We start from the raw sequence: 12,913 nt of genomic DNA, 5'->3' as shown, positions 1-12,913 counted from the left end.
CAAATGAATCCTTTATACTGGCTGAACATATTTTCCACAGTAAAATAAATATGAATTTGATCAATACTAAGGTCTATTTCTCCCTCAAAATAGGCAAGACTAAAAACATTGCATTTAAGTAAGGTAGACATGTGTTGATCTTCATAAAAAAAAGGAGAGGGCTGTAATAAAGTAGCCACTGGTCTGCTTTGACCACTATCTAGAGTTAGAGCACTTATCAAAGGCCGTGTCTCTGTAAACCTCCATTGATATTTTGTGCATAGCAAGCTAAACAATTAGTGTGCTGGTTTTAGGGAAAATATGTTAAACATTTGAGAGAGAAACTCACCTACCTAAATTTTGACCTCAGGTTTCTACCTGGGGACAGCATAGAGAGCTTGACTGTCCATATGGCAGCTTAATAGCTTTCTGCTGAAAAAGTAAGTAATGAGGCAAACAACAGCCAGGATACTTCAAGGATTTACACACCGAAATATTGACGAGGAGGAAAATAATGTTGTTGTGAGGACACACGAGGGTGTGTGTGAGACACAAAACTGGGAAGATTGAGCAACTGACTGAGCAGCTGACCCCTGGTGACATATTAATATGTGACCCAGACTGACATGTGTAGTGATTTGAAAATTCCTTTTCTGTCATATGTTTATATTTGGAAAATTGATTATGATTTTTATGTAATACTTTGCTTAGGCATGCTAATGTGAACAAACATATCTGTAAAATCTAACAGAAATAGGCTAAAAATGCATTGCTGTTATTGGTGTCATTGTTTCTTAGGGTAGAACTGAATGATGTGATTGAGAACAAATTTACTTCTTGTTTAATTTTTGTTTCGAGGATAAAATGAAGCATTATCTGAGTCTGTGAGGGGACATTTAGCATGTCTTTCTGCCAGAATGGGACGCTACATGGCAGAAGGAGCTAAATATCTCATACACAAAACATCCCATACACTGACTGGCCTGCAAATATGACAGACACACATTCACAAATTATATGAAAACAAATCAAATTTATAATCAAAAACAGAGGGGGATAGAATAAACAGTTCCTAATCAAATTAAATGACTGCAATGAAAACATGCTAGCACATTAGTCTCCAATGTTGGAACACAAGTGTCATGAGCTGAGTGAAGTCATTGGTGGTTAACATGCTTGGACATGTGCAGAATAAACAATGACACTGCATTTTAAATGACCATCACTGAATTATTAAACCAAAAGTGAATTTTACTTTTCTGTGATCTCTCAGGTTTTGCATGTTCTCATGTGGCTGTTCATGCAAAAACAGAAAAAGTTGAAAAAAAACAACCTACTTTATATTTTTACCAGTCCCTCGGTTCCATTTTCAACTTTTCATCACCTTCCTGCCTTTGGTCTGTCTTTGTAACCTTTGCAGGTCTAGTGATCATTGCCACTGCTTTTGAGCAGGCCAATTTGTGACATTATGTAGGTAAAGTTGCTGTAGTTCTTGTTGCAGCTTTCCTGTTCCTGGGAATGAGTACTCCTTAAAAGCAGAGGCAGAAATTGAGAGAAAGACATGAGAATACATGCTTTTTTCTATTTTTCTACCTAATATAGGTATGTATAGTCCAGGTCAAAAAACGTGGTGGCACTGGTGAAAATTTTATGCAGATTCACATACACTACATGTGTGTTTGTACTTGTAATTATCATGTGTGTTTTCTGCCCTCTCACCGATTGCCACATGTGGTTGCAAGGAACTCAGAAAACAGAGTTTTTATAATTTATTTTTGGTGCATAGATGCCATGAGGTTATAGTCAGTTATCTATGCATTGAAAAAAGCAAACTGTGTTTTCTGAGTTTCCTGCATCTACGGGGAGCAACTGGGGAGAGCAAAAATATTAAACGCAACACGGTAACAGACTACAACCTCATATAAGTGAATATCTGGTACTGAGTCGACTGTAAAAGCAGAGATTGAGAGGCATGAGTGAGTCTCTTTTTTTCCTACACGATAATGTGTTGGTACAGTACATATTTTTCTCTTCTTTTTTTTTGTTTTTTGAAGGTGGGATCAGAGTGTCAAGAAGATTGCACACATAGGTTTGGGTTCTTGTGGATTTGAGCTGTCAGTTTGAGTAAATAAATACATATGTGCCAATATGGATCCATCTGGCTGATCACTTCAAGTTAACTTCAAATTAACTTTTGTCTTTATTGTTGCTATCTTTTGTTTGTTTTTAAATACCCTAACAATGTTGGGCCCTTTTACAGTATCTGATCTCATTCCTACATGTCAGCATAGTAGATGCAAACTCAGAGATTAATTGACTTGTTGAATTTAAATCTCCATTCAAAACATACTTTTTCTTCTAAAGAATTTGAGAAAATGCCAGTGACCAATATTTATATTATCTTTTGTTCTTTTGGTTTTACTTGTTTCATATTCTTCTCATTACCTTTTATAGATATTCTGTGTTTGTTCTCTTTATATTCTCTTGGAGGTGTCTTTTATGTTAAGCTTCACAACACTTTGGGCAGCTTTGATGTTTCTTTAAAGTGCTATATATAAAAAAATTGTATGGTGTGCTGCTGTGTTGTAAGGAAACCCTAACAGATTATACAACTCAAGAACTCAACATAAAGCACCGTTCACATTAGAATCCTGACATCTATTGAAGCAATCAGCATTTTTAAAAGGCATTTCATAATAGGATCATTTGGCTTTACCCAGGATGATGACATCCAATTGAAATATCATATTTTATCCCAAAGAATAGAAACTTAAAAAAGAACTGAACGATGCAGGATTTAATCTGGATTATAGGCTCTAAAATAGTGGCTCAGTGCCCGCCGTCTGTTTAATTCCATCTACTTTGAAGACTTCCATCAACTCCACTTAAACTGGGTTCTCTGGTCTATCTGAAAAAGAAAAAACAAATGTTGCAATACTGCAGAAATGTATAAATGTTTGTCTTTTAATAGAACCGTTTTTCATTTCCCTCTTCAAATAAATGTGAAGATGACAGCAGCATATTGTCCGTGGCGGACTGCCGTTTTCCCTCACTTTGTTTCTCCTGAATGGGAAAGAAATATTTCACCCTGCACTTTCAAGCCAAGAGCAGCTGGCTGTCAGATTTGATTATTTCTCACAATGAAATATAGTTGCATTTTACAGATGTATTTTAGATAGGCAATGCAGGTGACTAATGACCCAGCTCACCTTTGCAGGAGACCCTCTTACCCAATTTGGCAGAATTAGAAAGCGTATCATAAAACAATGCTTTGTAAAGCATTCTGCCGCTGTTATTATTGTTTGTGTCATTTGTTTTATTTTTCAGTCACTGCTACAGATTTAAATCCAAGCAGTGTGAAGAGTTTATGAATGCAAATTTGTTTGTTGAATGACTGACTCCCATTAAGACATATCACATCGTAGTCATTAAATGGTCACACTTCACCTGAGGCACTTATTGTTGTGCTTAATACGCAAACCTTCATTGTTGGAACAACAGCAAATTAAAACCTTAAAAACGTTGCAAAGAGGAGAATTAATGAACAAGCACCTCCGATAACAACAACATGTTTGGGGGATATGTACTGGAGACAAGGTGGAAGAGTGAGAATGGATGGCGCTTTCAGGAAAGGTTTGTGTGTGTCAGTATTGATGCACTGCTCAGTGCCTGTCTCACTGCAGCATGGTGTTTAATTTATTGTAAAAATGGTAATTAGGAAACAATAAGACGTGTGATTACTCAAGCAGGAAGTTTATAATTAGAGAGGGAGCTGTTAGGGACATTTTGGGCGGCCCTGTATTCTTAGACAACTGTGGCTGGCAATTAAAACCTGTCAAACGTCCATGGCAGATAAATTGGGGGAGTGTTGTTATGGTATGAGCTCTCTTGGCAAAAGAAAGCCTGTCCAAAACTGTAAATCTCACACCGACCAGCAAGCACAATGTAGTAACACAAGGCATCTGTATGTGTACACATAACAACAAATGATATGGGTAAAAGTGCGTGCCAGATGTTTGATGGATGGATAGACTTTATCATTTTTTTACAGAATATATGCTAATCTGCAGCCTGGGGCTGTCCATGTCACTCATTTAGCTCCTTTATATGCTTTACAATATCTTCAGCCAATATAGTTGCATAATTATTCAAATGTCAGTGTCAGTTGTTGTTGACTTTAGCATTTAGAAAGTAAACATGTGGGCTGAAGCGCAGTCCTTTGAGTATTTTAAGGGTGCTTCCAAATGAGCTTCAATTGATTTTCAGCATGCATGACTAAGCCTCTTTTCCCCGCTGGACAGAGTTCACTTTAAGGTTTTTAAATGTCATAATTCCTTCATTCATACAAACAAAACAATAATTCTACCTAGAAGTTTAAAGTTCTAGAAGCAGACTTTACCATAGAGCCTAATTTCTTGCTCCAGTGTTTTATTGAGGGGTTTTAACTTTTCTTTTTTTTTCATGTGTATATCAGACACTTGACACCCCTAGAAATTTGACACAATATGTTTTTGTTGAACAGACAAGCTTTAAGCACTGAAGAGGAGTATTGATGTTGCTTAGCACTATAAAATATATCATAAGTGAAACCCTTAAACTCCTGATCTGTCAGCAAACTTCAACATTGTTAAACTATCTTGGAGAATTGACAGATACGGATTCGTCCAACAATTGATGGGTCCATTAATGTATGCTTGAATGGGTGAGTGACTGATTAAACTGTAAAGCGCTTTGGAGTACTCAGACTTGTTCTAGCGTTATACAAATGCACCGCATTTATCATTTAACGAGGACTGTAAAATCCCATTCAGAAGATTCACAAGAAATATGCTTTATTTCCGAGAAAACTTTGTTCAGCTTCATTGAATGCGTGTGTGCTGTAGAAACTGGCTTCTCTTTTGTAAGGTCTGAGTAAGACCTTTGTTTTCATTTTGTCTTTTAACTGTAAGATGGGTTAGCAAAAGGACTTTGCCAAGGTCAGACATCCCACATAAAAGCTTGAGTTCGGTTTGGTATAAAGTAAGTAAAAAGAAAAAGGAAAATAAAGACAGCATCAAACAAGGCTTTGTGGAATGTTTCATGTTCTGCATGACAGATACAAGAAGATATTAATGGTAGAGAAACACTGATATGTTGTTTGCGTTTGAAGAAAGATGAGATGGTTGGAAAAAGAATGGACACTATTACTGTCTGCAGTAAGGACCAGTAGGCTTGGTGCTGCTTTCTTCTGAATGCCATGTCTGCTTTGTACATGTGTAAAACAATGTGCCTTTTCTGTCAGTTATGCTATATAATTCAGATATACTAAAGAGAAATCATTTTACCACATGATTGCTCAGAATGAGTGATTGCTGCAAAATTGACTCCATACCAGGAACTCAAAATTCTGCATTGGCTACACAAAAAAGAAGTTTGTTCACTGAAAAATCTGCAGTAATCTACTCTTGAATATAGAAAGCACTACACTCTTAAGGAAACTGAATAACATGCTATGCTAAACATGTGTACTGTAGATTCTGGTGAATTTATTCATTTCTCTCAAATTGCTTTATATTTTTCTGAATTCCAGATTTTACAATCTAAACAGGCTGCCTTCTTATATGCAAAAATGTTTCTACAGTTAGTTAGGTAATTAATGAATAACGTTTAACAATTTAATGGAAAAAACAATAATTTCAATGGGATTAATTTATTAATTTAAAAATTTCAAAATTTAAACAAAGAAGCTCCTACCTTCATTGTGAACTTTAACAAGAGAGTCCTATAAAATAAAATGAAAATAAAATTATGTATTTTATTGGTATTATTAAACTAATAATAATAAAAAGAATGATTTGTATTGATTGATATCTGCCTTCAACGACTCTGGATTGCAAATGTGCAAACCTGTGTCATTTTTTTCCAAAATGACAACAGAAGACAGTTTCTGCTGAGGAACTTTGTACAGGCAGGAGTTTGCAGAAGTGCCAAACAAATGACTTTTTGTTTTTGTTGTGTTATGCTAGCGTGCTGCGCTGTGCTCAGATCTGTAGCTCTTATCTGAATTCAATTGAGTGCAGCGGACCTGAACACAATGCTGATCCCTGCCTGAGCAGATTATATCAAGCAGGAGGAGGCTGTAGCTAAGGCTCACTGTTGCCCCCTACAGCTCAGTTGTAGAAATTGAACTCTGTTCAGTTTAAATTGAAAACCTGCCTCTGCGGCTTCTGAGTTGATCAAATTTTGCTGCCACTTCATAAACATACATCGGCTCATAGCGAGTGCTAATTTCCACCTCTGGATATAACTTAGATTGAATTATAATCTATTCCCAAAGCAGACTGTATGATTGCGTTGCATGAGAATGAGCTGGACTGCCATGAATTGAATACAGACAACAAAAAGTTAATTTTGTATAATGAGAAATAGTCTTTGTTTATTTTGTAAAGCACCACAAGTTAACGTTATGAATTGGTGCTATTTAAACAAACTGCACTCAAACAAAATTTAATTGAGGTCTGACAATTTAAATCAATATCTTTTCCAAGAAGCTGTATATCTTTAAAGGAATCACATTAAGATAAAATGTACGACAAAAAGACTATCATGTTGTTTTTTTTAGGAATTCTTGTGTCTTTAAAAATCAGATGAAATGAATAGTCTTTACAGCACTTATACTTGCAGAACCTCTGGGAAGCTGCAGCTGTCTGCTTTCTCTTGTAACCTTTGTTTATTTTAAGCTCTGCAGAACGGAACAGAGCGTGGACAGCAGCTACATAACTCGATTACCCAATAACTTGCCTTGGGAAATGATGCCCTGTTAACTGTAAACTTGAAAATGAACTGATTGACAATAAAAACTGATCTCAGCAGGAGGAGCTGGTTCAATGAAAAATCACATATAACCTGAGCAGTATGTTCGTTGCACTTTTGAATGTTTGAAACCCTTTTTTTTTCTGTGGTTGACGAAATATGAGCGAATGAGTGCATGAAGCTGGCTTTGTTCTGTCACAGTGTTTGCGTGCATCTCCTGCTCGTGTTCAGTCACCCGTTAATATGTGTGCGTGTGGGCGTGGGCGTGTGTGTGTGCGTGTGTTACCCTTCTCTCAGGCCTCTGTATGGATGTGTGGATATTGGCTGCAGACAGCGATCTGGACTCATGTCAACAGGCTGCTGCCACACATCACTGCCCCTGCTAATTAATTGGCTTTTAGTTGAGGATGTGTTTGGTGCATTGTCAAGTTACCCACTGCTGTCCCTGCATACATTTCTCTTTGGTAACATTTCATAATACTATTTAGCTATAAGTGATTTATAACTATTAATGAGGAGTTATAGTGGATGAAAGAGTGGCCAACCATAATTAAATATTTGTTTTTCTTTTCATGCACTAAATTTCTAAAATGAACAAAAGTGCATTTTCTATGAATTTTGCATAACAGAACAGTAATGTTATTTCAGTAGTGAAACTCATGTAGCTTGTAGAAAGTTTGCCCATTGTGGAACAATGAAGGATATTTCTACTCTATGTTCTCTATTCTCACAAATTACTTACATGCAGAGTGATAGATTGTGTTAATTTAGATTATTATGGTTTACAGCGAATAAAAACCCAAAATTCAGGCTCCTCAGAAATGTTTGCATGTTATGGGGTTTTTTTTTTCCCTGAGAAATTATCTTTAATGACAATGTTCTGTTATGGCCATGTCATAACCTACACAGTCACAGGGACGTTGTTCAGCAACATGTTGTTTGTCACCATTGACAAGAAGGATGAGCTGAAAGTGTTCATCGCTAAAGAAGCTGGCTGTTCACGGCATCAAAACTTAGATGGAAGTGTGGTGGGAAAAAAAGCACAAGCAACAGGGATATACCTGCAGGCCAAAGAGGATTGTAAAGAAAATACTTTTGAAGATTTTCATAGATATTCACAAGATGAGGGTTGCAGCTGGAGTTTAAAAAGTCGCTACGCAGATTTAACCAAATTCCTAGTTTTAAAGCTGTCCATGACAGAGCTGTTCCTCAGTGGTCCAAAGTCCTTTTCAAGTCAAAGTCAACTTTGCATTTGTTTGGAAAATCAAGTTATCACATCTCTGAGGAAAAGTGTAGCAGAAGCACATTATCTGCTGGAAAGGTTCCCTCTGAAGAAACAATTAGATTAACTAATGCAACAGAAGTCCTTGGTCCACTCTGCTCTATCAAGTCCAAACTTATTCACGTCTGCTCACACTGCAAACAGTACCATCACCTGGTTTAATAATATGGCACCACTGCGTTCAGCCAGCAACAAGAAATCTATAAATTATGTTAAAGAGGAAGAGAAAATACTCCAGAGCCAAAAATGCAGACCGGCTGACTCAACCTGGGCAGTGCAAAGATAATTCATGCAAAAGCAACCTTGAACAAGTAATAGTGTACAGCACATAGACATACAGTCAGTTGACATTTCCGAAAGATAGTGAAATGGTAAAATTTTCTTAAAAACTAGATTTTTTGTTGTAATTAACATTAACTGAAATAAATTCTGAGAATATACTATCTGTGTAATGAATAGATACGTTGTTTTTTTAGAACAGATTTTCTGAAATAAATTAACTGAACATTTTCTTTGCTTCTTCTCAGCTACTGTCATAGGACTTTTTTTTTATTTCTCTTACTCTTTGTTTATTTAATATATTTCACCACTTTCTCATTTCTGAGAAATGTTGTTGTGGTGTAAGATGGGTGGAAACATCTGGGTAGAAGCTTTCTGTATGTGGAGAAATTACCCAATCTTGCAATCTTTGCAAAGATCTTTGTAATCTTTGCAAGGGATGCTTTGGTGAAAATGAGGGGAACAGAAACGGTTTCATGTTCCGTATGAAGCGTTGCTGCAATGCTCTGTTGGACTGAAAACAAATTGACCAGGACTTCTGTCAGGTTAAACCTTAATAAAAGAAAGAAGAGGAAGACAATTGATATAGATTTTACACTCGAGCGGAGAGCAAGGCCAAAGACATCCCCATCTTAGTCTTTGAACCCACACTCTAAAGTCTCTTTTTCCCGCTCTTACTTTTATTGTCCTGAGGGCGATCCCTTGTTACATAGATGTTGACGGCTACTTGGTTCCTACCTTACAGTGATTGACAGCTTGTTTAAAAAGGAAACAGTAACACAGCTGCCGAAACACAGTCAGTTACAAGTCTCTACTTAAACAATGGTGCCATCCTGTCTTTGCATACCTTGTGGTTTTAGATGCAGTTCCCGAGATTCTCTGGGTCAGTTCTCGTCCCCCTCTGGGTCGTAAACTTCAGTTCTCATGTCCCTCTAGGTCATAAAACTTTAGTCTTAGTCTTTGATGTCCTCTCCTGTTAGGTGTCAGCTCTTACTCTGGCTTCAGGCCATCTGCTCCCCAACTCAGCACACTTCCTGCTGCTAACATCACTGTAAGGCACACACACTCCAAGAGCATACATAGATTCTCACAGTGCTAAGTATTTATATTTGTAATTAACATAAAAACCTATCAACTTCTTTAAATTGAAGACAAATGGTAATGCTTGATATTACAAGTATCCCTGAAAATGGGAGGAAAATTATTGCAAATATTAACAGCTTCATGGAGCAACACATAACGGAGCCGACTGCAGTGTGAGTAACACAGGGAAACTCTGGAGGCCAAGAAATTTAATATCTGAACTCATTCTAACCTTTCTCTGCTTTAACGATTACAGTGTTATAAATGACCTTTTCTAGTTTCTACCCTGTACAACAACAACAAAAAAATCTCCTATGCGTAAGAAAAAAGTGCTTTGATTTCAAATAATACAGTGTTGAGAGTATTTTTCTTTTTCTTTTTTTATTTTTATTCTTTGGAGTCACAAGATCCTGTAAGGCAGACCTTATGAAATATTGAAATTTCTGAGCCGCCGCTGGCTCCTGTAATGTAAGTTTGGCTTTGTAGCATGTTTTGCTTGTAAATAAAGTTGGTGATGAAAGCTTTAAACACTGTTTGGAGACTTCCTGGCACAAGCTAAAAGAACTGAAAAAAAATGCACACAAGACGCTTTTCTTTGTTGCCAATTTGTTTAAAAGAGAAAGGATCATACTAAGCTGCAGAAGCTTGAGAGACTGTGCTGTAAAAAAAGTTTTGTCGCCTTACAGATTCCTTTCTGATTTTTTTTTTCTTTTTGGTCAAACTTAAAAGATTCAGATCCTCAGAAAAAATTTATTATCAGACAAAGATAACCTGAGAAAAGTGCATTCATCAAGAAAAAAAGTTAGAAAAGCTAACCTTTGTGAAAAAAGTATTTGTCCCTAAATCCAATAACTGGTTGTCCCATCCTTTTGTGAAAGCTGACATTCTGCTGTGTTTACCACCATTGATCTGCTGCATAACCCAAGTGAGTCTGAACTTAATGTTACAAACTGATAGTCGATGAATTTCTTTAGGAATATTCAGGTAGAGAGCAGAGTACTTGGTTCCGTCAATGACAGCAAGTTGTTCAGATCCTGAGGCAGCAGAACAGTTCAATAAATCGTACTAACACCACCATGTTTGTCTACAAATCGTAGGACGATCTTTGCCTGAAATGCGGTGATAGGTAAAAGCCTAATGCAAATGTATGTATGTCTTCCAAAAAGATCCACATTTGTGTTTTCAGTAAACAGAAAACTTTCCAGAAGATCATGCAGATTTTGTCAGCAGTGATACTGAGCTAAAAACTCACTTCATTTCTTTCTTATTGTTAAATCCTTTGACTTTAACTGAGACACGTGAGGCCTGCAGTGTTTTAATTTATTTTCCTTTTTTTTCTTCTTTCTAACCAGAAAATGTTATACTTCACAAGATCTCAAGAGCCTAACTCTTAGGAAGTCTCACAGCTCCTTCCTCCTGCAGCATTTGTGTATAATAGTTGTCTGACACCACATAGAGTGCTGAGCAGAAGATATGTAGGAAAGAAGCTACCAGAACTTATTTTTGCAGGATGAACAATATTTTTCTGTCTCTCAATATTCTTTTGGAGTAATTTTGATAGATTGGCCCCTGAGAGGAAGGTCACAGTTCCGTGTTTCCTCCAGAATAAGTCTGTATGAGGTCAAATACTTTTACATAAGACTTTATTTCATGGCAAAAATGTAAATATGTTTGATCAAATTGATGTTCATGGCAAGTACGATCTTCAATTAATAAATATAACTTCTCAGTTGGAATCTCTTCTTTTTTCCACCTCTATCCTACATCCTTAATACCCGTATCAATTGTGAAAACAGAAAAAAAAACAGAACAAGTGTCTGAGTCATGTCTAACCTTTTCAAATCTGTCCTCCTCTCTGTGTCTTCCTATCTGCACAGATTAGTAAAGAAAGGAACGGTGGCCTGGCCCTGGGAGAGGATCGCTCTCCCTGTCTGCATGCCAACGTCTTGGCTCTGCTTTCCAGCCCGGCTTTGGCTCTGATTTTGGCTCAGCTTGTCTTGTAGAACCGCCAGGAGGAGAAAAAAAAAGAGGTCATGCATCCACAAGCTGATCCCAAAAGCAGAAGGTGTCATTTCTGAGACTCTTAATAAGAAGGCCAAATCGCTGGTGACAGTTGACGCTGAATGAAATTTGTAAAAGCGGACGAGATAGGAGGAAATTAATAGCATTTTATAACTGAGAGTTTGAGGTTTGCGTGACGCATTGTCTGCGCAAAAGGCTTTCTAAAGGACCTTTGTAGAGAATGCTGGTAAGACCACTCATTGACTGTCTCATAAAAACACTGAAACTGAAGTTGTTGCTAAGACTTCTTCACTTAAAAAGGAAAAAACAAACAAACAAGTGAACATCAATACAAGAACAAGAGACTGAAAATGAATTATTGTGGAGAGAAACCAGGAGCATGAAGTATATATAGCAAGAGCAACAAAGAAAGAGACTTTTTTTTGCCTTGAACTGGCAAAAATCTTTACATGAAAGACCAGAGCACAAATTTAACGGTGTGGATGTAGGATGATTACATTCTGTCTTTTCAGCGCTATTGTAAACCTTACAGACTGTAAAGCCTTCTCAGTGTTCTGTGTGTTGGTATAATCTGTGACCATAATCAATCTGCAGTTCGGAGCTTTCATTTGGTGCCACAGTATAATCCTCAAGCTGATGGCAAAAAGAACTAAAGCTAAAAGTTAATGGTTCTGTGCTCATTTAAGGTAATGTTGTTGACCGTGGGTGTTCATCATGCGTCCACCTGCAAATGTGTGTGTAATCCAGTCTCCATGTATATAAACAGCATTTTCTTTCATGTAACTTAATGATATCTAGTATTTTGAAAAGGACATTATTGTATGCTAAGACTGCTCATTATGGGTGCTGATGGAAGGCCTTCATTATCTACATTTATATTTGTCTATTAAAGTTTAATCACAAATGTATAAAGCGATGAGATTAAATGAACTCAGTCTTTAAAAGCCATAACTCTTTGTGTCCTTATCATATTTTCTGAGTGTGAGTACTTGTACAGATCATTTAAACATTCATGTTGTACAACGAGCTTTTTAATGCATTTAAAATGTTGTGTTGCACGTTTTGCATAAAAAAAAAAAAAAGGGTTTTACTAGCCAGGTTCTGGGTCAAATACAGACTGAGAAAATTCTGTGTTAATTCATAAATAATTATCATATATAATGATAAATATATATATATATAAACAGAGAGAGGGAGAGAGAGAGAGAGAGTAGTATTGAGCTAAATCCTCCTTAAAAAATTTAGAGGAAAAATACAAACAAAGCAATAGCAGAAGTTACTACAAAATACAAATTTGAAAGGTGCTAAATAGTTAAAAGTCATGCTAATTAAATCCAACCCAATCCATTACCATTTAAAGATTACATAAAACAATTACACATTTCTCCCAGGACAGATTTAAGAAATCTTTGAAGATAGTATAGGATGTTATAGTCTGAAAATCAAAGACATTCTGCAAAAAATATTATTTTTTCA

General features: G+C 36.5%; 1 protein-coding gene across 1 annotated transcript in view; it reads left to right on the top strand.

Moving 5' to 3' along the window:
* Window positions 1-12,385, top strand: part of LOC102220440 (GDNF family receptor alpha-2-like) — a 70,726-nt gene extending 58,341 nt beyond the window's left edge. Inside the window, exon 8 of the mRNA XM_005808520.3 lies at window positions 11,293-12,385. Within this exon, the coding sequence (XP_005808577.1) occupies window positions 11,293-11,418 (126 nt within the window). The 3' untranslated portion in view covers window positions 11,419-12,385. The remainder of the gene's footprint in view (window positions 1-11,292) is intronic.
* The last annotated feature ends 528 nt before the right edge of the window (window positions 12,386-12,913 follow it).

The sequence above is a fragment of the Xiphophorus maculatus genome, chromosome 12 (assembly GCF_002775205.1).
Source record: "Xiphophorus maculatus strain JP 163 A chromosome 12, X_maculatus-5.0-male, whole genome shotgun sequence".
Classification (NCBI taxonomy): domain Eukaryota; kingdom Metazoa; phylum Chordata; class Actinopteri; order Cyprinodontiformes; family Poeciliidae; genus Xiphophorus; species Xiphophorus maculatus.
Note: the sequence above shows the minus strand (reverse complement) of the source record. Positions and strands in the feature narration are given on the sequence as shown.